The 24,640-nt window shown below is 42.2% G+C and overlaps 1 protein-coding gene across 1 annotated transcript in view; it reads right to left on the bottom strand.

The window, feature by feature from the left end:
• LOC148139307 (uncharacterized) overlaps positions 1-24,640 on the bottom strand; it is a 140,401-nt gene that overhangs the window by 9,126 nt on the left and 106,635 nt on the right. Inside the window, 1 exon segment of the mRNA XM_087980832.1 lies at positions 15,580-15,717. Coding sequence (XP_087836958.1) covers positions 15,580-15,717 — 138 coding nt within the window.

Below are 24,640 nucleotides of genomic sequence, written 5' to 3'. Positions count from 1 at the left end.
TGGAAGGTGCTCGGTGAATTTCTGCAGTGCATTTTGTCGAAGGTACATACTGGTGCTACTGAACGTCGGTGGCAGAGGGCATGGATGTTTGTGGATATGTTGCCAATCAAGCGGTCTGCTTTGTCCTTCCTGATGAAGGGTTCCTGCCCGAAACGTCGAATTTCCTGCTCCTCGGATGCTGCCTGACCCACTGTGCTTTTCCTTCACCACTCTAATCTTGATTCTGACCTCCAGCATCTGCAGTCCTCACTTTCGCCTGGGTGATGTAAGGCCTCTTGAGTGCTTTTGAAACGGCACTCTCCCAGGCAAATGGGGATTATTCCACAACACTTCTCATATGTGCATGGACTTTGGCAAATCAGGAGGTGAGTTACTTGCTGCAGTACTCCCGACCTGCCCGTCTAGCCTCTGCATTTAGAAGGCAACTCTACTTGAATTTCTGGTCAATCCTAACACTCTGAATGTAGAGAGTGGGCAATCAAATTATTGTAATACAATGGATTGCCATTAGGCAGTGGCTGGATCATCTCTTATCAGAGATGTTTATTCCCTGGAATTTGTGTGGCACAACTGTTTCCTGCTAACTGTCAGCTCAAGCCTAGATGTTCAGGTTATGTTGCATTTCAGCATTGACTGCTTCTGAAACGCCCTGCAATTTAATTGCTGTAGACAGCTTACTCCATCAGTAAGACAACTGAGTCTATCATTACAAATACCGCTTCTGCTGAGACTGATATTATTTTCCAAAGATGTACGTTATTCATATAATAAGTGTATAACAAAATATTTCTGCTTGAAAATGAAACAAAATGCCATAAAGTTCAATCTGTTGCATGGTTAATGCAGGTCCAACACTACATTTACACTATACGTTCAATCTCAACAACTTAGTGCATGATGGCTGTATGCACTGTGTAAGTATCTGCTCTCCGTTTGACTTAACTATCCTGGCAGCTAACTGCTTCACTCTTTCATTTCAGTGGAGTTTAAGCTCATCTGGAAATGGAAATAAAATAAACTGAGATTGACAGAATCCAATTTTTAAAAAAGTAAATATTACACTGATGTCATCGCAGAAAAAACATTCAAATGCTAAAGAGGTATGATCTGTCTGATTACCAATAAAGGCTCTGAGGGATGAATGGTTCTTCCTTCCGTCTTCTGTAACTTCTGCTGGCATCAGCAAATTACTTAAATATAGTGTTTTGTGTCGAGTAAGCTTGGAAGTAATCTCGTGCCTCAGTAGCTTCTGACGCTGGTCTCAAATTCGACTAATCAACATGGGTCTGAAATGATCCAGGATATTTCTTGTTAGCAACCTCAATTAAATACACTGTTATAGAGTCATAGTGTCATAGAGATGTACAGCATGGAAACAGACCCTTCAGTCCAACACGTCCATGCCGACCAGATATCCCAACCCAATCTAGTCAACACCTGCCAGCGCCCGGCCCATATCTCTCCAAACTCTCCCTATTCATATACCCATCCAAATGCATTTTAAATGTTGCAATTGCACCAGCCTCCACCACTTCCTCTGGCAGCTCATTCCATACACGTACCCCTCTGTGAGAAAAAGTTGCCCCGTAGGTCTCTTTTATATCTTTCCCCACTCACCCTAAGCCTATGCCCTCTATTTCTGGACTCCCAACCCCAGGGAAAAGACTTTGTCCATTTAGCCTATCTATGCCCCTCATAATTTTGTAAACTTCAGAAAGGTCACCCCTCAGCCTCCGACGCTCCATGGAAAACAGCCCCAGCCTGTTCAGCCTCTCCCTATAGCTCAAATCCTCCAACCCTGGCAACATCTAGGACAAACCAGGGAACTATAAACCAGTAAAACTGATGTTGGAGGTGGGCAAGTTGTTGGAGGGAATTCTGAGGGATAGGATGTACATGTATTTGGAAAGGCAAGGACTGATTAGGGATCGTCAACATGGCTTTGTGCGTGGGAAATAATTTCTCGCAAACTTGATTGAGTTTTTTCAAGAAATAACAAAGAGGATTGATGAGGACAGAGCAGTAGATGTGATCTATATGGACTTCAGTAAGACCTTTGACAAGGTGCCCCATGGGGGACTGATTAGCAAGGTTAGATCTCATGGAGTACAGGGAGAACTATCTATTTGGATACAGAACTAGCTCAAAGGTAGAAGACTGAGGGTGGTGGTGGAGGGTTGTTTTACAGACTGGAGACCTGTGACCAGTGGAGTGCCGCAAGGATCGGTGCTGGGTCCACTACTTTTTGTCATTTGCATATATGATTTGGATGCGAGCATAAGAGGTACAGTTAGTAAATTTGCGGATGACACCAAAATTGGAGGTGCAGTGGACAGTGAAGAAGATTACAACAGGATCTGGACCAGATGGGCCAATGGGCTGAGAAGTGGCAGGTGGAGTTTAATTCAGATAAATGCAAGGTGCTGCATTTTGGGAAAGCAAATCTTAGCAGGACTTATACACTTAATGGTATGGTCCTAGGGAGTGTTGCTGAAAATTGATATCAATTAATAGGCTGGCACGGTGGTTCAGTGCCTCTCAGTGCTAGGGATATGGGTTTGAATCCAGGCTTGGGTTACTGCATGGAGTTTGCACATTTGTGTGAGTTTCCTTTGAATACTCCAGTTTCTTGCTGGAGATGTGTAGGTTTGGTGTATTGGCTACACTAAATTTCCCTGGAGTGTCCAGAAACGTGCAAACCATTTGGCTTAGCTATGGGAAATGTGGGGTATGGGAGAGGATGACGGGATCAGACTGTGGAATGCTTTTCAGAGGGTCTGTGGAAACTCAATGGGCCAAATTGTCACATTCGACACTGTAGGGATTCTATAACTTAATTTTGCTAACTCCTGAAGTTAGTCAACAAAAAAGAGCTCTTCAACATAAATAGTACAACTACACGATTAAAAGGACCATTATATGAATACTGTTATTCCGTTTTGTAGGGAGACCGATAATAACATCTGGTCCGACGTGCACCATTTCCAAGAATGGCCTTATTTGTAATTGCAAAGTCAGAGCCAATTCCCCCAGGGAGCATCACATGGACCCTCAGCGGGCAAAGGATCACAGGAAACATATCAGATATTAAGGTACATTCCAGAACATTGAATAATGGCCAGATCCAGAGATCTCTGATAATTGGGTCACTTCACTGGTTTCAAAAAACATGGCCGCAATGAGCAGGGTGTTAGCATCAGCAGGTACCAGAGCTGTTCAACAGGTACATCCCTGAATGTTCTGATACGTAGTTACTGGAGACAGCTAATTCCATTCAAACAATCAACGATGTCAGAAATTCGTAGTCTCAGTGTCGATATTTTCTTATCAACCGGTGGAGAGATATTTTGCCACACCTCTGAGGCAGGTATGCCTGTGTACAGCCCTGACAAACCACTATCACAGTAATTGCCAAACATAGAAATGTAGAACATAGGAGCAGCAGTAGGCCATTCTGCCCTTCCAGCCTGTTCCACCATTCAATATGATTGTTGCTGATCATTCAACTCAGACCCTTGTTCCCGCTTTCTCCCCTTATTCTCTGATCCCTTTAACCGTAAGTACTACATTTATCTTCTTCATGAAAACATTCATCGCTTTGGCCTCTTCCGCTTTCTGCAGGTATAACATTAAGGCACGCAATAATGCCTCGTTCAATGGCCTCTTCAAAAATCTCACTGCAATAAATTTTACTTTTATTAGTACTGATTGAAATGTATTTATATGAAGTGGGAGAACACCCTTGTGGACATTAAAATGACTGGATTAATTGTGTTAATCTGTTTGATGTCAGGAACACTCTCAATCTTACAGGCCATATTCCTGGTTGTTATTCACTTGATTTAATGAATTTGGGTAGGAGTAGGTGATTTGGTCCATCGACTCTCCTGCGCTATTTAGTCACACCATAGTCGCTCAGTTTCTCGTCTAAACTCCATCTTTCCGCCTGTCCACCCAATAGATCATGGCTCCTTTGTTGAGCAAAAATATACTGAGCCTTGTAACTTAATCGATGGCTCACATCCACTGCTCTCTGGGGGAAAGTGTTCCAAAGATTGCCTAACATTCATGAAAGAGAGAAATTACTCAACCCCCTCAGACTTTCTACCCATACGAGTTGTTCGCTTTAGCCCTAAGAACAACATCCCCTCCTTCTTGAACACATCCAATGTTTTGGCCTAAAGCATTGAGGTGAAGACATGTCTCCTCATTTATGTTCTAAGCAGCCTACCCTGTGCACTTAGACAATGAGCCCTCGCTAGTTCTGTACTCCCCAGTCACCATTTGCCCTGTCTAGCCCTGCAAGAATTTTACAGGTTCCGTGAGATCCCCAGACCCCTCCTTCTTCACTTAATTCTTCTGATGTCCAGTGACTATGCTTCTAACCAATCCAGTTACGCTTCATACATCAGCACTTTTTACCCCACTCCTATCTGAATCAAATCCCTTGAACTGAAGGGAGCAACCCATACTGGTCTATTTCAGAAGGGACACAAGTGTGAGACATGTTACTGTGGGTACGATGTCACATTCTGGCATTGGGATGGTAGATTTCATTCCCGTGACCTCCACGTTTCTTTTCTCCATCAAGACATGTGGGTTGTCATGCTCAGCGTCACTGAGACTACACTTCAATCCCAAATATAATACTTATTTGTGAATTCCACCAGCAGCCGAATTGAGATTTCAAAGTATACCTCTAAAGCATTATCTACAATCTCAAGATTGCTAGGCCACGTCCCTTTTGTAAAACAGAGCAACTTTAACCAGACATTTTATGTCAATATATGGGAAGGTGCGTTTTCATTCAGATAAATTTTATGCGACTGTCAAATAACCTTAGAACTCTGTCTTTTCAGAATATTCCTAGGAGGGCTTCCCTGGATAATTCTCATTCCCATAGGAACAGTTTTGGCCGTTATCAGTCTGATTCTGATTGCAGCGAAGGTGTCGAGGTATGTGCTTATCATATGATATGTTTAAACTTAGCTATCATAGGCTGCCATTTAAGGCTGATTGCATCAGGTGACTGTATTAGTGGAACTTTCAGTTCAAATGATTTACTCTGAGATTCCTGAGACTGCAATTGACTTGAGAATTAAGAAGGAGGCAATTTTGTGAAGGAGAGGTCATTTCTCAATATTTCTCATCAATATAGTTTTACATCTCTTCAGAACAGAAGGAACTTAAGCCCCAGCCTTCTGCCCCAATGGGAGGGATAGTTCCACATCAGTCATAGGAGTCCCATTAAGAAGGAATAGCAACGTTTATGGCAGTATAGATTACAAGATAAATGAACCAGTTCAAGCGCTTTATCTTATAATCTAGGTACAGGAGGAACTTGACTCTAGAATACTCTAGTGTCGACTTAGTGACCCACAAAGATAGGACCACAAGAGCCCATTATCTTAACTGTTGACAACAGGGGATTGGCAGAAGCTTAGGCCCCGGTGGGTTATACCACTGGCCAATTGCTGATCTATCACTTCTCTCAGCCACAGTAACAAACGAGAATAATTGCGTTTTCAATTTTGTCTTCCTGGCATCACAAAGAATGTTCACACAGAATGCCAACCCTCTGAAGGGCTTGCTTCTATTAATTATTGTGCAAACTATTTAAAACCTTTCATTTGAATTTTTAAAACAATTTTGTTATTCTCAGGAAGAAGAGACAAAGGTGTTGTCATTCCTGCAGCTATCGACTCAATACCCATTGAAAACTGAGGCAAATGAGAACATCAAAGTTAGCCCAAATTGGAAGGGACAACCACATCATTTGGATTTTGGAGCTGACCAACTCTGTGCGAAATCCAATGAGTGTTGCCTCTGTGTGATGGAGCTTATACATGGCAGACTGCACGCATTAGTCCACAGCTTGGAGGTGACTTACTGAGCTATTGCTCTGGGAAATGAGACGCAGACGGCTTCTGTGTCAAAAACTTAAAAATAGCCAACGGATAGATTTATCCTTCACATGCACATAACTACTAGATTGAACTTTTTAACTTTAAAAAAAACGTTCCGGCCCACACCAACGTGAATTTTGCAATAGTTCCAGTATGACCTGAAAGAAAGTATACACTCCTTTTCATCATGAACAGAATAAATAACTCTACTTGTTATAAATATTTATCCTACAATAAAATAACCAGGCAATTACACAAATCTCTGGTGTGGCCGCACTTGGAGTATTGCTTACAGTTCTGGTTGCTGCATTATAGGAAGGATTTGGAAGCATTGGAAAGGGTACAGAGGAGATTTACCAGGATGTAGCCTGATATGGACGGAAGGTCTTATGAGAAAAGGCTGAGGGACCTGAGGCTGTTTTCATTAGCGAGAAGGAGGTTGAGAAGTGTCTTGATAGAGACATACAAGATGATCAGAATAATAGATAGGGTGGAGAGTGAGAGCCTTTTTCATCAGATGGTGATGGCTAGCACAAGGGGTCATAGCTTTAAACTGAGGATTGTAAGATACAGGACACATGCCAAAAGCAGATTCTTTACTCAGAAAGTAGTAAGGACGTGGAACGCCCTACCTGCAACAGTGGTAGACTCGCCAACTTTAAGGGCATTCAAATGGTCAGAGGATAAATGCATAGTTGATAATGGAAGGGTGTAGATTAGATAGGCTTCAGATTGGCTTCATAGGTCGGCACAACATCGAGGGCTGACAAGCCTGTCCTGTGCTGCAATATTCAATGTTTTATGTTCAAGAAGGGGAGTGGAACAGACAGACCGAGGGAGGGAGAAACAGAGAGAAGTTTGAGAGAGAACGAGAATAGGACAGCCAGAGGGAGGGAAAGAGAGAAGGACAGACAACACCAGTAAAAGTGAGGGAGAAGGAGATAACTCAGGATAGAGAGAGGACGAAAGGGAAGGAGAGAGGAAGGGAAGTCATGGAGAGAGAGAGAGAAAGTCAGAGAAGGTGTGACAGACAGTCACTCGGGAATTGCTTCTGAAAATTCTCATTCCATACTGTTCCAACACGAGATTCCCATTCCATGATACTCCACCATGCGGCACACTGTCTATCCATCGGCCATTTGTCTGCTCTTTCGCCATCTCCCCCAACCTCTCCACACCATACACACCCTGTCAATCTCTGTCTCCTCACCCAGACCCTTCTGTCTCAACCCTCTCATACCTGCCCTGTCAACTGCCAATCAAACCTTCTCCCCCTCATGAGTAAGTGCATGTCCACCACCCGCTCACTTTGCCTAACTATCCATCCCCCCACTGCAGTTTGGATCACAACAGGAGTAATACTCAGGAGACACAGCGATGAGGAAGGCAGAGTCAGCATTTCGATTCAAACACAAGGAAGGGAAGCTGATATAATTCAAAGTCAGGATTCTGTGTGGCTTGGCAGGGAACTTGCAGGGAACAGTGTTCCATGCATGTGCTGGCATTGTCCTTCTCTGTGGTAGAGGCCATGAGTTTGGAAGGTGATGTCAGAGGTGCTTTGGTGATTGACCATTGGGTTCTGTAGATTGCATACACAGTCACTTTTTTTTATTAATCGTAACATCTGCAAGATGCAAATAATATACTGCTATCTGTCCCACCAGATCTACATCTAACAACTGGTTTTCTGTCACAGAAATAGTCAGATGAAAATGAGGAATTTCTATTTACAGCAGTATATGCCTTCAATGCTCACAAAACTGACCTTCCAGCCCAGAAAGAGTAGTACAGTGAATATACTGCAATTAAATAGAAATGAGCACAAGGTGGATCCATGCAATGTATATAAAGGCAGCTGATCCACAACTGAACACGAACACTTTCACAATTTGGAATAGAAACTTTATTGAACTGAAAGTGTTGTTGGAATATTAGTCTTTAATTAATAGTCAACATGGTAAAATCTCATTGTGGGTAAATTTGGAACAGATTCTACTCCAGAAAGGAGTTAACTCAGAACTGTTCGAAACATGCTATCCTACTCCACGTTCATTAATATGAAAATTCCAGGTCAGAAGTCTTTGGTTATAAATCAAATGGGGTCATTTAATGCCAAGAATATTCAAGCTTATTTGTGTGATTAACCAAGGGAAAGGCTAACAAACTCCCAAGATGAGTAAGTCAAAGAAACAGCTAAGTCACAGCTGTAGATGTGAAACAGATTGAAACTCTCTCCCAGTATTGGAGGACTGTAGAATGTATGTGCTTTGAAAACTTTTAGTAGACTGGAAGAACACAGCAGACCAGGCAGCAACAGGAGTTGGAGAAGTCAACGTTACACCTGAACCATTGACTCCTCCACCTCCTGATGCTGCCTGGATTGCTGTATGCGTTCAGCCTCCTGCTTGTCCACCTTGGATTCCTTGCAGACTACCTTGCATTCATTTTACAACTAAGTTTGAAAATGTTCCAACTGGTTTAAATGTGCAGAGCATGGATGATTTCTCATTTTGCTTTCATTTCCTTTAATCATGCCCTTTCACATTTCTAAAACCAATAGGCAGGGTTGCACACTTATCTTTCACTGCGAAGCTACCGCGTTAAATGAGAAATGAAATAAAGATGAACTAGCTATCCAGATTTCTGTTTTGAATGTGAGATGTCCAATAATGACACCATTTGGCATCATCATAATAGATCATTTCTGAGATAAATGAAATGAGAGAAAAGGCTATTGCAAAACAAAATTTAAAAAAACCTTACAAAATGTGAGCGCACCTGTTTGCAATGTACAGCTGACACTAACGAGTGACCCAGTGCCACCTATTTGATGGAATGCAATCACCCTATTTCAGCTCTTCCTGTTGGTTTCTTGGGTATTTCCTTCATGTCTGGTATTGTTTTCTTGAACAGATTATTCATTACGTTTATTTCAGGTGAGGGTTAAAAATCTCATCTCAATATTATGACAATGCAAAATAAATTAATATCCAATCGAGGGAAGCCAACACTGCTGTTCGTATTGTGATACAAACAAAACATTCTCAATGCAAATCACTTGATGGGTTTTTACTACTCAATACTGCGCACAGGAAAACATCTGTAAATGGTACTGTCTTATAGATGGCCATCAATTCATTCTAAAAGTAAATACTCTCTTCATTTACGTCAGTGGGTATTTTACAGTATTAGTGCTAAAGCACAGACTCAGCAGCATAAACCCAATTATTTCAAAAATGTGCAAACTGTCGTTGTAAGATTTGGGATCGATTGCTGCAATTCGATAATATATTTAAAAAATTACATAGGGTGACCACAGCAATATGAAGCCACTCGATATGGTGAACAGTAAAATCATTGACTTCCTTCTGCTCTCCATCTCAGGATCACTGCGTTTCTCTTCCGTGTTCTGACTCCTCAATCCTTTACGGATCCGATTCGCCACTAAAACGTACCTGACTGTCAAAGCATTGAAGAGCAAAACTAAACTGAATGGGAGTAATGGTGTTAACAATTTGTCAAAACAGTCATAAACCATCCACCTGAATTCAGTATAAAAGCTGGCCTTCTTTTGATGAGACCAATGCACATAGATTCAAGTGTCATGAAAATTGGAACTTTTTTTTAGACAGGAAAGAGTGCAGGTTGTTGAAAGAATAACAGCTGCTGTTTTGATGGTACAATATTTCAGTTTCAGTTTCCGGCAGTAAAATTGTCACAGACTGATCAGTGGAGAAAATAACAGCAAATCAGACAAAATAGTCTGAACTCACAAAGTGCATGAAGTCAATGCATGCAGTTGAGAGGTGCAGAAATGATCTCTGGTAAAGTGCCTTTTCAGTTGATACAATATAATATAGCTCCAGAGACGATAAACATCAGATCTGCTGTTGTCATGGCCTCCAGGTAATTAGTATTGCATCTGGGGAGGCCCCATTTTCCAGGCGGCAGGATCACAATTGCCAGTGCATTTACTGTAAGAGGAAGAACTGAAATTAGTTTAGAAATTAGTTTAGAACAGCCATCCATTTGAGTCGAAATGGCACTAAGGTGGTCAGGGAGAATATCAAAAGGCTAAAGAAATTTTAATCCCGATTCTCAACCACATAAAGCTGCATCCAATCAACATGAAGTGCTGCAAAATGGCTGTGCAGGTGTAAAATAGTCAGTTGAATATGTTACTGTTCCATACAGAGTCAGAGTGAACGGGTTCTATTGGCTTAATTGACATCATTCTGTTGAAGGCAGCAAACACAAAAAATCTGAGAATTATAAAAAAACTGTACAATTCCCTTCCCAGTTCCCAACAATTAACCAGCTATTCTCCTAACCAAGTAGCAATGGCCTTAAATGCTGTAAGGACATATTTTAACATGGTCACAATGCATAGAATGACATCTGTATCACAAATATGGTACCCAGAATCATGGATTTTTCACCATTACATTACGTAATCCTGCCTTACGGGACAGGTACGTTTTTATACAATGTTTCACAAGAATATGGGAACAGTGGCACCAGTGATAAGAGATCATATTCAGGCCCTATCAACAAGTGAACCTTGAGTCAGGGATTGAACTCATAAAGAACAGGATAACCACTGAGACACTAAAATGGGCTGGAAGAGAAATGAAACCTTGAATGAACATCAAAATAACCAAAAGGAGCTGTCAATTGCTACTGCAGTCCACAAAGTCCAAATAAACCTGTTGGGATATAACCTGGTGTTGTGTGATTTTTTGCTTTGTCCACCCTAGTTCACTTTCATCCCTCCTCCCTACCTTTTATCTTAGCCTGCTTGGCACACCCTCCTCATTCCTGAAGAAGGGCTTATGCCCGAAACATCGATTCTCCCGCTCCTTTGAAGTGCTGCGCTTTTCCAGCAACACATTTCTCAGCTCTGATCTCCAGCATCTGCAGCCCTCACGTGTAGTTCAACACCTACATGTCCACATCTTGAAAATAAGACAAAAAGAAGATTGTTTTATGCAATAAAGTATACATTTGAACCTGTTCTTGCATTCGATTTGCTCTCTTTGTGCACACACTATTCTACATTCCAAGCACCTAACAACCACTTTCAGTCACTGAGAGTCGTTTGATGTACAAAACAGATTCAGACCCTTCAGTCCAACCTGCCTGTGCTGACCAGATGTCCTAACTTAATCTGGTCCCAATTGTCAGTGTTTGTCCATTATCACTCTAAACCCTTCTTATTCATGTATCCTTGCAGATGTCTTTCAAATGTTGTAATTGTACCAGCCTCCACCTGCTGCTTTGGTAGCTTATTCCATACTCACCACCTTTGCATGAAAAGTTTGCCCCATTGGTCCCTTTTAAATACTTCTCCTCTCAACTTAAACCTATGCCTTCTAGTTTTGGACTGCCTTATCCTGGGGAAAAGACCTTAACTATTTACCCCAACTATCCCCCACAGCCTCTAACACTCTAGGGAAAACAACCCCAGCCTATACAGCCTTTTCATATAGCTCAAACCCTCCAAACCCAACGATAACCTTGAAAATCTTTTATGCACCTTTGCAAGGAGTCCAGAATTGCATGTAGTATTCAAAAACTGGCCTAACCAATGTCCTGTAAAGCTGCAACTTGACTGCCCAACTCCTATGCTCAATGCACTGACCTAAAAAGACAAGTTTACAAAACACCTTCTTCATTGTCCTGTCTATCTGCAACTCCGCTGTGAAGGAAACGTGAACCTGCATTCCAAGGTCTCGTCATTCAGCAACACTCCCCAGGACCTTACCATTAAGTGTGCAAGTCCTGCCCCGATTCACTTTTCGAAAATTTAGCAGCTCACACTTATTTAAATTTCTGGAAATTACTCTTGGAGTAATTACGTTGAAGACTGGAAAATCATACTCAGTACTGGTGAAGTATTAGTGAACAGTTTTCACTACTTTCCACGTGTGTTATGACTTTACTCCCTTGGATGAGAAAATATCTGTGCTTCTTCCTATAAACTATTTTTTGAAAGACAAACCTTAATTGTTCAAAAAAAGAAGAAGCAGGGGATTTGATTTGCTAAAGAAGAAAAGGCCCCGTTGGTGTGTCATTAACTCAATGCAACCAACCACATCAGGTCAAGTCAAAACTTATAACAATCTTGATAGTGCATGTCCACTGATGGCAGTGCTAACTGACCCACAGTGAACCCAAGTGACAAATACGTCGAGCAAAATGCATCCGCTGCTAAAGGGATGCAATGACCCCATAGCATTATCACTGGACTATTAATCCAGAGAATCGACGTTTCGGGCATAAGCCCTTCTTCAGGAATGAGGAAAGTTTGTCCAGCAGGCTAAGATAAAAGGTAGGGAGGAGGGACTTGGGGGAGGGGCTTCGGAAATGGGATAGGTGGAAAGAGGTCAAGGTGAGGGTGATAGGTCAGACTGGGGTGGGGGCGGAGAGGTCAGGAAGAAGATTGCAGGTTAGGAAGGCGGTGCTGAATTCGATGCCCGAAGCGTCGATTCTCCTGTTCCCTGGATGCTGCCTGACCTGCTGCGCTTTTCCAGCAACACATTTTCAGCTCTGATCTCCAGCATCTGCAGACCTCACTTTCTCCTATTAATCCAGAGACCCTGGCAATATACTGGGACCAAGATTTGAAACCCCATGGCAGATGGTGGAATTTGAATTCAATGAAAACAAAAACTTAAGAATTTAATGATGACCATGAAAAATACATCTGGTTCAATAATTTCTTTTAGGGAAGGAAACTGCCATCCTTACCTAGTCTGGCCTACATTTGACTTCAGACCCATAGCAAAGGGGCTGTTTCTTAACTGCCCTCTGGGCCTTAAATGCTGGCCTAGCCATTGTTGTTCACACCCTATAAAAGAATATTAAAAACTACTTACCAGGGATGCCAACAACTGCAATGGTGATGTATTATACTTTATCAACAATGGTAAACAATTGCGGCATTTTGCATATGAATGTTCTGTGCCTGGGTTATGAAGCTAAAACCTTTGAATTCAACATAGTATTCATGTGTTCAGAAACTATTGTGTACTCTTTCAGATTCCCCAAAATATTTAAAGTTGCATAATTATTATTTCTGATTTGTTTGGGAAAATATATTACAACAGAGATACTAAGTCCCTGTTACATTTGTGTTAATCAGTTCTGAGATTTCATAGGAAAACACCAATGAGAAGCCTTACAGAATTCGTGACCCAATAATAGGACAATCCCTGTGACAATGGATAGCACAAACGATAAAGTCATAATGTTATACAGCATGGGAACAGTTCTTTGGTCAAGCCCATCTGCACCAACCAGATATCCCAATCTGACCCTAGTCCCAATTGCCAATGTTTGGCTTATACCCCTCTAAGCCTTTCCTACTCATGTACTTATCCAAATGCCTTTTAAATTCTGTAATTGTACCAGCCTCCACCATCTTCTCTGGTAGCTTGTTCCATCCACGCACCACCTTCCGCATGAAAATATTACTCCTCAGATCCATAAAGCAATATAGCCCACTCATTTCTTTCCCCACAATTGCATGTAAGGCAAATAGCACTGGATGGGCCTTGGAGAACCATGGAACTGCTTTCCAGAACAGTTTAGTGGTTATCACTGCTGCCTCACAGCCCCAGGGACCTGTGTTCAATTCCACCCTCCTTGGGTGACTGCCTGTGTGGGTTTCCTCTGAGTGCTCTGGCTTCCTCCCACAATCCAAAGATGTGCAGGTCATGCTAAACTGCCAACTCAGGGGTAAATATAGGGTAGGGGAATGGGTCTGAGTGGGTTACTCTTCAGATAGCTGGTGTGGATTTGTTGGGTCGATTGGCCTATTTCCATACTGTAGGAAATCGAATCTAACCAACATTTAAGGTGGCCTTGCCTCTTTGGATAGTCTCTAGACTTTCATGAAAAACTTCCAGGTATTTAATTCAGACTTCACTCAGGCAGCTATTTTCTAATCGAAAAATGTTGAATCATTCTCCTTGGCTCTCAACCAATTTCACCCCATAAAGTTTGGACCCAAGACTTTTACTACAATTATTGGCAACTGAAACCGCTGCTTCTCACAAGAGACTGGAACTGAACTTGCATCCTTAATCTGTAAAGGTTTTCCAGTATAAGTTCTCAGCCTTGGCGACATCTTATGCGATCTTAAGGGTTGGTATCCAGAGTGAATTTTGTTAAAGACTGAAACAAAACACAGAAATTGCTGTAAATACTCAGCAGGTCTGGCATTGTCTGTGAAGACAAATCAGAAGAAAAGTTTCGGGTCCAGTGACCCTTCTTCAGGGGTCACCGGATCCAAAATGTTAATTTTGATTTACCTTCACAGATGCTGACAGACCTGTTGAGCTTTTTCATCAATTTCTGTCTTTGTTTCTGATTCTGATTCTTTCGAATTTTGTTAAAGACTGTTTCTGCAATCATTGATTCATCCATCCTGTATTCAAACATCCATGCCATCTTCTCTATTAGAAATAGGTGACCACTTCACCAGGCATTTATTTTGATTGGTTCTTATTTAGATGTTGCTAAGCAATCTAACTGTCCCAAAGGTGTAGGTGGACTTTCCAGGGTGTGCACATCCCTGGATACCAGGCTATGAGCTCCCTTACTCAATTCAGGTCTCTTGGGACTCTTTCACTGTCTCAAGTTCGTATACTGCCAGAAACTACAATGGTTGACCTGCTTGGATCCTTGAGAAAACTGTAACCGTTAGGCAAGGGTTGACTTTATTTTATGGTTTTGCTGTGAGCTGACCTGGAGTCTCTCTGTTCAGGATATGTCCTGGTGAGCCCACGCTCAAGTGGTGTTCCTCAAGCTCAAATGGCCTGGTAAGGATGGCCACTTCCGTCAGAATGCCCTGTCACTCATTTGCTCCACTTGTCGCATTTTCTAATGACAATCTAATTGTAGTGCCTGTTTGTAGTCCAGTTGGGCTTCAGCTAGTAGGTGCTTTTGCATGGTCGCACCATTAATCCCACTCTCTTCATTACTTAAATAACTTCAGAGGCCGGTTTCCAATCAACAAGTCACCCTTTAGATTGAGGTTCAGGTTTAGGTTTTATTTTCATGGGTTTTGAGTGCAGTGAAAAGTGTACAATGTCACCTCAGACCACCCCATCCTAGGTACAAAGTACCAAGGTATAACTTTTAGTTACATAAGCAGAATCATAAAGAAATAAGTTAAAAGGTAACGGTTCTGAGGAAGGGTCACTGGACCCCCAAACGCTAACTCTGATTTCTCCTCACAAATGGTGCCAGACCTGCTGAGCTTTTTCAGCAACTTCTGTTTTTGTTTAAAAAGCACAGTCTCCCCAGTGCAAATGTAGAAATATAAATAAAAAGTGATTAAGTGCAGCTCCATTGTTGTCTTGGTATAAAAATGGAACATAACGAAATAAAGTTAAAATGTCAAACATTGCAGCCCTTTCTGAATTCATGGGCCTGCTCCAAGTTGAGCTTTCTCCAAGATGGCTCAATCTCGCCTACACTGGGCATGCTTTCACCCATGCTGGGCACCCTATGTTCACCAGCCGCCTTCTCCACTGACTGCTGCTGATGACCTCCATGGGGCACTCTTGACCTGACTGCTATCAACATCTGGGCTGGTGCTGGGCCTCAGCTGATGCCAGACTCCATTGCCATGTGAGATGTTTCACTGCAGATTCCATTCTGGTACCAGTCCGGGGACATCAATGAAGCTGCGATGCCGCTGATTGCCAAAATTTGACCCAGGCACACCAGCCGCTGTGTAGTCAATCGTCAAACGCCCGCAGTTGCTGCTCTCTCCGCCACTGCCTCCACCACCGAACTCCCTCTGAAGTAAGTAGAGAAAGAAAAAAAACCTGTCGGACTAAAAGTCCTAAACTAAAAGAAAAAAACATGCAGAACAAAGCAGCCAACAGGTCTTCAGCATTGTAGGGGGAGTCTAAAACTAGACGGCATTATGTTAAGGTGAGAGAGAAATATTTGCAAGGATCCAGGGGGGCAATTTTTCTCTCACAGATGGTGAGTGTCTGAAACAGGCTGCCAGAGGTGGTGGTGTAGGCAAGTACAATGTTATCTTTGAAGAAACATTTGGAGAGATGGGTGGATGAGACAGGAATGGAGAGTTATGTACCAAATGCAAGCAAGTGGAGTTAGATGAATTGTGTAAACTGGGCAGCATGGTCAAGTAGGGCCTGTTTCCGTGCTGTAAACCTCCATGACTCTAAAGGTTTCGGAAACCGTTACACATAGACAGTATTTGACACTGATCCAGCTTGCACAGAACCAGCTCTCAGAGTGAATAGAACCCCTGATACTCCTGTTTATGTCAATCAGCCAGGGTTCCCTGATTGGGGCTGTGATCCTGGTCCAATCAGGGAAAGCATATTCTATGAGGTTCACTTGTTCTCTTCACTCCAATTGTACACTTGGTTAAAGTAAAAAGTAACCAGGAGCAAGCCGTCACCACTGACAGTGAGTGAAAGTGCTGAAGTATTGAACAAAGAATGCAATGCTCTTTGACATTATTGGACTGACGCAGAGAATGTCAAGGCATTAACGTTCATAGTTTACACAATGACTCAGAGAAAGAGCAATTTGCACTATGGCATTGCCTTTGCACTTTGCCTGCATATTCTTCCCTTTCAGACAACATTTTATTTGACAGCAATTTTATATACTTCTATTCCTTCTGTTACTATATGCTTGTGACCTTTGTAACAATTCACGTTGTTTAATACTTTTTGGTTATAAATTTAATGTTCCAACGATCCTTCCTTGTCTTGAATCCAATTCCATCCCAAAGTGCAATGCATTTGACTTGGTTTACTTGGATATCAGTCAGGCATTTTTTAAGGTCCTGCATGTCAGAGTGACTGCAAAGGGAACAGTCCATCCAAGAAGATTTGGAGGAGTGACTGGAAGCAGAGGCTGATGGTCAAAGAATGCTTTTGTGACTGGAATACTGTGTACAGTGGAGTTCCACAGGGGTCCATTTTGTGACCCTTGTTGTTTTGTGACCTACATAAATACATGATTAATGGTGGGATCTTGGAAAGCATCAAAGACCAAGGGACATGGATGTCCAACCGTCACTTACGCTATCAGGACAGGTAGATAAAGTGGTTAAGAAGGCATATGGGATACTTGTCTTTATTAGCTGATGCATATAGTTTATGTGTATAGAGTTTACAGCTAGAGTATTGTGTGCAGTTCTGGTATCTACATGATAGGAGAGCTGCGAGTGCACTGGAATGGGAACATTGGAGATTTGCCAGAATTTGCCTTGGCTAGAGAACTTTAGATCAGAAGAGAGACTTGAAGAGCTTATGGTTCTTGGAGCAAAGGAGACTGGGTGGAGGCCTGATTCAGGTACATAAAAGTATCAGGGACATAGATAAGATAGAAAGGAATGAATGTTTCCCCTTGTTGAATGACTCAGTGACTGGGGGTTGTTGGATGAGGGGAGTTGGAGCACAGATTTATAGAATGGGGCTGTAAGTTTGGAGGGGCTGAGCGAAAGCTTGTTTTTGTGACCCAGAGTGCGTGGTAACCCATAGCCTGTAAGAGTGGTAGAGACAGATACTCTCATGAAGAAGCATTTAGGAGTGCATTTGCAATGCCAATGCATTCAAGACTATGGGTCAGGTGCTCGGTTTTAGGATACAAGGATTTAGGTGCTTGCTTTTGACTGGCACAGACTAGTAGGCCCTGACGAATCTATTACTTCACATCCTTATTGATTCTTGATTGCATTCAACATCAGCTCAGCGATGACATTTTCTGAAACACCTAAAGATTGACCAGCACATTCATTGCAAGTAGTTGTGCATTTCAAGGCAAATTTGATAAATTTTGCTAAGTTCATATATCCAGCCAGAGCCCTGATTTACAGTGTGAAACTGAACAAGTGAAACTGGGGAACTCTAGACCAGTGAGCCTATAGGGTTTACATCTGTTTGGAAAGGCAAGGGCTGATTAGGGATAGGCTCCATGGCTTTGTGTGAGGGAAATCATGTCTCTCACAGTTGATTGAGTTTTTTTAAGAATGTGACCAATAAGATAGATGAGGGCAGAGCAGTTGACATTGTCGACATGGCCTTTACGAAAGCGCTTGACAAGGTTCCACATGGTAGACTGGTTAGTACAGTTACATCACATGGGATTCAAAGGGAGTTTGCCAACTGGATATAAAATTGACTTGATGGTAGGAGACAGAGGGTGGTGGTAGAGGGCTGTTTTTTGACAGTAGGCCTGTGACCAGTGGTGTTGCACAATGGTGCTGGGTCCAATACTGATTGTCTTTTATATAAAGGATTTGGTGGGAATTTAGGAAGCATTGTTAGTAAGTTTGCAGATGATACAAAAATTGGTGGCACAGTGGACAGTGAAGAAGACTGTCTGAGTTTAGAAAGGGATCTTGATAAATTAGGCCAATGATCTGAGAAGTAGCAAATTGAGGTTTATTGCAATAAATGTGAGGTGCTGCATTTTGGTAAGACAAGCAAGAGCAAGACTTGCACACTCAATAGTCGGGCACGTAAAGTGTTGTTAAACAACAGAGTTCAGGTATATAGCTTTTTGAAAATTGCAACACAGGTAAACAGGATAGTGAAGGAGGCATTTAGCATACTTGTCTTCATTGCTCAGACCATTGAGTATAGGAGTTCGGGTGCCATGTTGAGGTTTCCCAGGACATTGGTGAGCCAATGTTTGGAGTACTGGGTCCAGTTCTGGTCATCCTGCTATAGAAAATATTCTGTTAGATTGAAAAAGATGCAGAAAAGATTTACAATGATGTAACCAGGACTGATGGGTTTAAGTTATGAGAGTCTGGATAGGTTTGGACTTTTTCCCTGGAGTGGAGGAGACTAAAGGGTGGCGTTTTATGGAGGTTTATAAAAATCATGATTGGCACAGATCAGGGGATTAGCAAAGGTATTTTCCCTGTGGTAGGGGACTTCAAAACTATGGCTCATAAATTTAAGGTGTGAGGGGAAAGATTTAGAAGTGACCTGAGGATTACTTTTTCCACACAGAGTTTATACATGGAATGAACTGCCAGAGGAAATGGGAGTTGCAGGTATAATTACAAAATTTAAAAGACATTTGGACAGGTACATGAATAGGAAAGGTTTAGAGGGAAATGGGGCTAAATTAGTTTGGGAAATTTGGTTGGCAAGTTGGGCCGAAGGATCTGATTCCATGCTGTATGACTCTATGTCAGCAAATGGCTCAATGGACACTCCACACCCATTTCTCTGAGACAACCAACAATATTTTTAAAGAGTGTTGAGTGATTTGATCTGATACCGAGCTGCTTTATGGCTCTAGATGCAACCATGTGCCTTTTTAGACTTTTGCACAAAGTTTGAACAATGATTATGGGATGGCATTATTTTTTTCAAATCACATTGAGCTAATTCCCACCTGTGAAGAAAAGAATTGCTTTGATGTATGTTCTGGATAGCCGACATCATGGGATTACGAATGTCTGGGAAAATGAGAATCACACAGAATAAGCCAAATGCTAAAAGGGAATGTAGGCCTCTCAACAGAAGTGCATACCTGATAAAGGTTAATAGTGAAGTTTTAATGGGGGATTTTAACATGCAGGTAGACTGGGAGAATCAGGATGGTATTGGGCCTCAAGAAAGAGACTTTGTGGAGTGCCTCAGAGATGGATTCTTAGAGCAGCTGGTGCTGGAGCCGACCAGGGAGAAGGCAATTCTGGATCTGGTATTGTGTAATGAACTAGAATTGGTCAGAGACCTCGAAGTGAAGGAGCCATTGGGAAGTAGTGACCATAATACATTAAGCTTCAATCTGCAATTTGAGAGGGAGAGGGTACAGTCGGAAGTGACAGTACTTCTGTTGAATAAAGGGAACTATGGAGCTATGAGGGAGGAGCTGGCCAAAGTTCAATGGTGCAATACCTCAGCAGGGATGACCGTGGAGGAACAATGGCGGATATTTCTGTGTATAATGCAGAAGTTGCAGGATCAGTTCATGCCTAAAAGAAAGAAAGATCCCAGGAGGAGGCATGAGCAGCCGTGGCTGACAAGGGAAGTAAAGAAACATATAAAGTTAAAAGAGAAAAAGTATAACATAGCTAAGATAAGTGGGAAAACTGAGGACTGGGAAGCTTTTAAAGAGCAACAGAGGATTACTAAGAAGGAAATACGCAGAGGAAAAATGAGGTACGAAGGTAAACTGACCAAGAATATAAAGGAGGATAGTAAAAGCTTTTTTAGGTATGTGCAAGGCAAAAAAATGGTTAGGACAAAAATTGGGCCCTTGAAGACAGAAACAGGGGAATATATTATTGGGAACAACGAAATGGCAGAGGAATTAAATGGGTACTTCAGATCTGTGTTCACTGGGGAAGACACAAGCAATCTCCCTGAGGTAACAGTGGCTGAAGGACCTGAACTTAAGGGAATTTATATTTGCCAGGATTTGGTGTTGGAGAGACTGTTAGGTCTGAAGGTTGATAAGTCTCCGGGGCCTGATGGTTTGCATCCCAGGGTACTGAAGGAGGTGGCTCGGGAAATCGTGGATGTATTGGTGATCATTTTCCAGAGTTTAATAAATTCGGGGTCGGTTCCTGAGGATTGGAGGGTGGCTAATGTTATACCACTTTTAAGAAAGGTGGGAGAGAGAAAGCAGGAAATTATAGACCAGTTAGTCTGACCTCAGTGGTGGGAAAGATGCTGGAGTCTATTATAAAGGATGAAATTACAGCACATCTGAATAGTAGTAACAGGATAGGACAGAGTCAGCATGGATTTATGAAGGGGAAATCACGCTTGACTAATCTTCTTGAATTTTTTGAGGATGTGACTCTGAAGTTGGACGAGGGAGATCCAGTAGATGTAGTGTACCTGGACTTTCAGAAAGCTTTGATAAAGTCCCACACAGGAGGTTAGTGAGTAAAATTAGGGTGCATGGTATGGGGGGCAAAGCACTAGATTGGATTGAAAATTGGTTGGCTAATAGGAAACAAAGGGCAGTGATAAACGGCTCCATTTCAGAATGGCAGGCAGTGACCAGTGGGGTACCGCAGGGATCCGTGCTGGGACCGCAGCTTTTTACAATATATGTGAATGATATAGAAGATGGTATCAGCAATAACATTAGCAAATTTGCTGATGATACAAAGCTGGGTGGCAGGGTGAAAAGTGATGAGGATGTTAGGAGATTACAGAGTGACCTGGACAAGTTGGGTGAGTGGGCAGATGCATGGCAGATGCAGTTTAATGTGCATAAATGTATGGTTATCCACTTTGGTGGCAAGAACAGGAAGGCAGATTACTACCTCAATGGAATCAATTTAGGTAAAGGGGCAGTACAGAGAGATCTGGGTGTTCTTGTACACCAGTAAATGAAGGCAAGCATGTAGGTACAGCAGGTAGTGAAGAAGGCTAATAGCATGCTGGCCTTCATAACAAGAGGAATTGAGTATAGAAGCAAAGAGGTGCTTCTGCAGCTGTACAGGGCCATGGTGAGACCACACCTGGAGTACTGTGTGCAATTCTGGTCTCCAAATTTGAGGAAAGACATTCTAGCTATTGAGGGAGTGCAGTGTAGTTTCACGAGGTCAATTCCTGAAATGGCGGGATTACCTTACACTGAAATACTGAAGCGACTGGCTTGTATACCCTTGAGTTTAGAAGAATGAGAGGGGATCTGATTGAGACGTATAAGATTATGAAAGGATTGGACACTCTGGCAGCAGGAAACATGTTTCCGCTGATGGGTGAGTGCCGAACCAGAGGACACAGCTTAAAAATACGGGGTAGACCATTTAGGACAGAGATGAGGAGAAACTCCTTCACCCAGAGAATGGTGGCTGTGTGGAATGCTCTGCCCCAGAGGGCAGTGGAGGCCCAGTCTCTGGATTCATTTAAGAAAGAGTTGGATAGAGCTCTCAAAGATAGTGGAATCAAGGGTTATGGAGATAAGGCAAGAACAGGATATTGATTAGGAATGAGGTAAAAACAATGACTGCAGATGCTGGAAACCAGATTCTGGATCAGTGGTGCTGGAAGAGCACAGCAGTTCAGGCAGCATCCGACGAGCAGCAAAATCGACGTTTCGGGCCTTCATCAGGATTAGGAATGGTCAGCCATGATCATATTGAATGGCGGTGCAGGCTCAAAGGGCTGAATGGCCTACTCCTGCACCTATTGTCTATTGTCTAAGTTGACAGTGACCAATGATTGACTTGCCTTCATTTCACTTGAGTGGTTAAGACCCACAAAAATGTCAAACTGTTACAGTGCTACAGGTAGCCTCAATGCATGTCAAGGACTGCCATATGACTCCTTAGTTTACTGTATTTCCTTATCTCCATCTGATTCCAAAGTTAAACTGACTTCCCACTGTTTGTGCTAACTTCTACTTGGAGTTGGAATTGAAGAATAGACATTGTGCAACACTTGGACTAGAATGGCTGAAAAAGGTAGCTCACCTGTCTTAAGGGAAATGAGAAATAGGACACAAATGCTGCCCCAGCCAGTAACGCAATCTTCCTACAACTGGATGCAAGAAAAGAATAAATCATCTTGTTTTGTCTAGTACAGTTCACATAAATATGTGTTTCGGCTAGTGTGGGACCACAAGCAGCGCACTATTTTGATCAGTGAGTGGCAAGCATTCTCCCCTCATGTCTTCACTGTGATACGTGGACCAGCCCAAGATGAGAGCAATATTTTTACAAAGAACAGTATAGCACAAACCATTCAAATCTTTGAGCAGCACTTCCATTCTTTGCAATGCTGTGAACCATTTCCAGGTATATTCAGTTTGAAAAATATAAAATATTTGTGCCATGGTATCTTACCTCTCTTTTGTAATTATTTTTATCTCCTCATTCACAGGATGTGGGCAGAGCTGACCAAGCTCACATTTCTTGTTTATGTTTTATTGGCTTAAGGGATGAGGGCATCACTGGCTAGGGCAGTATTTGTTGCCCATCCCTAATTACCCAGAGGGCAGTTAACAGCCAATCACCTTGCTGTGGGTCGAGAGTATTGCATCGGTCAGATTGGATAAGCATCCCTGTTTTCTTTCCAAATGGAAATTCATGAACAAATGAGGTTTTTCCAACCACTAGTTCATGGTTATCATTAGACTCCTCATTTTAGATTTTTAAAATTGATTTCAAATTCCATCATGGCAGGATTTGAACTCTGGTTCTGAGGAAATTATGTGGGCCATTTCCTCTCCTCATCCCTAGCTATGCTTGAGGAGGTGGTGGTGTGTTTATTTCTTGAACTATTTCAAGCCATTAGGTCTAGGGTCATTCACAATGGCATTAGGGAGAGAATTCCAGGATTTCCTGACAGCAAAACTGAAGGAACGGTTATGTGTTTCAAACTCAAGATGGTCAGTCACTTGGAGGGAACATAGAGATGGTAGTGTTTCTATGTGTCTATTACCCTGTACTTGCTTATGGTAGGTTTGGAAAGTGCTGATATAGGGAGCCTGGCTGAATTGCTCGAAGATGCAGCATTTGGTGTAAAGGTAGATGCAATGAGCAGAGAGACTGTGATGAAGTGGATAGCCAGAAACTTTTTCCCATGGATAAAATGTCTATCATGAGGGAGCATAATTTTAAGATAATTGGAGGAAGTTTTAGGGAAGATATTAGAGGACAAAAACATGGATAGCAAGGGTAGGAAGAGCCAGCCTTGTATAATCAAGGAATAAAGAAAGACATCCAGTCAAAAGCTCAGGTCTACAATGTAGCCAAAAGTAGTGGCAAACAGTCAGATTGGGAAATTTTAAAAAGTAACAAAGAATCCATGAAACAAGCAATAAAGAAAGGAAAGATAAAGTATGAATGCAAACTAGTACAGGCTATAAAAAAAGTAGGAAAATAGTTTATAAATATATAAAATGGAACAGGGTGGCTAAAGTGGACAAAGACCCTTTGCAGGATGAGAATTGTTATTCAATTGTTATCACTAAATGTGTAGTGTTGAGCAAACTTGAGGTTCTAAAGGTAAATAAGTCTTCTGGTCCAAATGGAATGCATCCAGAGTACTGAATGAAATAGCGGAAATTACGGTAGATTTGTTAGTCATAAGTTACCAAAATTCACTGGCCCTGGTGGACTGGAAAACAATGAATGTAACACCGCTGCTTAAAAAAAGGGTGTAGGCAAAAGGAGGGTAATTATATGACAGTTAGCTTAACATTTGTAGTCAGGAAAATGCTGAAGGCTATCATTAAAGAAGAAATAGTGAGACATCTGGATGGAAAGGGTTCCACCAAGCAGAAGCAGCATGGATTCAGGAAGGGGAGGTCGTGTTTGATAAACTTACTGGAGTTCTTTGAGAATGTAACAAGCGCAGTGCATGGAGGGGAACAGCTGGGTGTTGTATGCTTGGATTTCCAGAAGGCATTCGATACAATGCCTCATGAAAGATTCATCCATAAGATAAGAATGGATAGAGATGTGGGGAATGTACTGGCATGGATAGAGGGCTGGTTAACCAATACAATGCAGAGAGTTGGGATAAATGAATGTTTTGAGACTGTGTTGCTGGGAAAGCACAGTAGGTCAGGCAGTATCACAGGAGCAGGAAAAATGACGTTTCGGGCATTAGCCATTCATCAGGAATGAGGCTTGTGAGCAGGTGGGCTGAGAGGTAAATGGGACAGGGGTGGGGATGGGGGGAAGGTAGCTGAGAAAGTGATAGGTGGATGAAGGTGATGGAGAAGGTGATATGTCAGGGAGGGAGTGA

The sequence above is a fragment of the Chiloscyllium plagiosum genome, unplaced genomic scaffold (genome assembly GCF_037043375.1).
Source record: "Chiloscyllium plagiosum isolate Xiang-an unplaced genomic scaffold, Cpla_swu_hap1 HiC_scaffold_38, whole genome shotgun sequence".
Lineage (NCBI taxonomy): Eukaryota > Metazoa > Chordata > Chondrichthyes > Orectolobiformes > Hemiscylliidae > Chiloscyllium > Chiloscyllium plagiosum.
The sequence above is the reverse complement of the archived record's forward strand: the minus strand, read 5'-3'. Positions and strand labels throughout refer to the sequence as shown.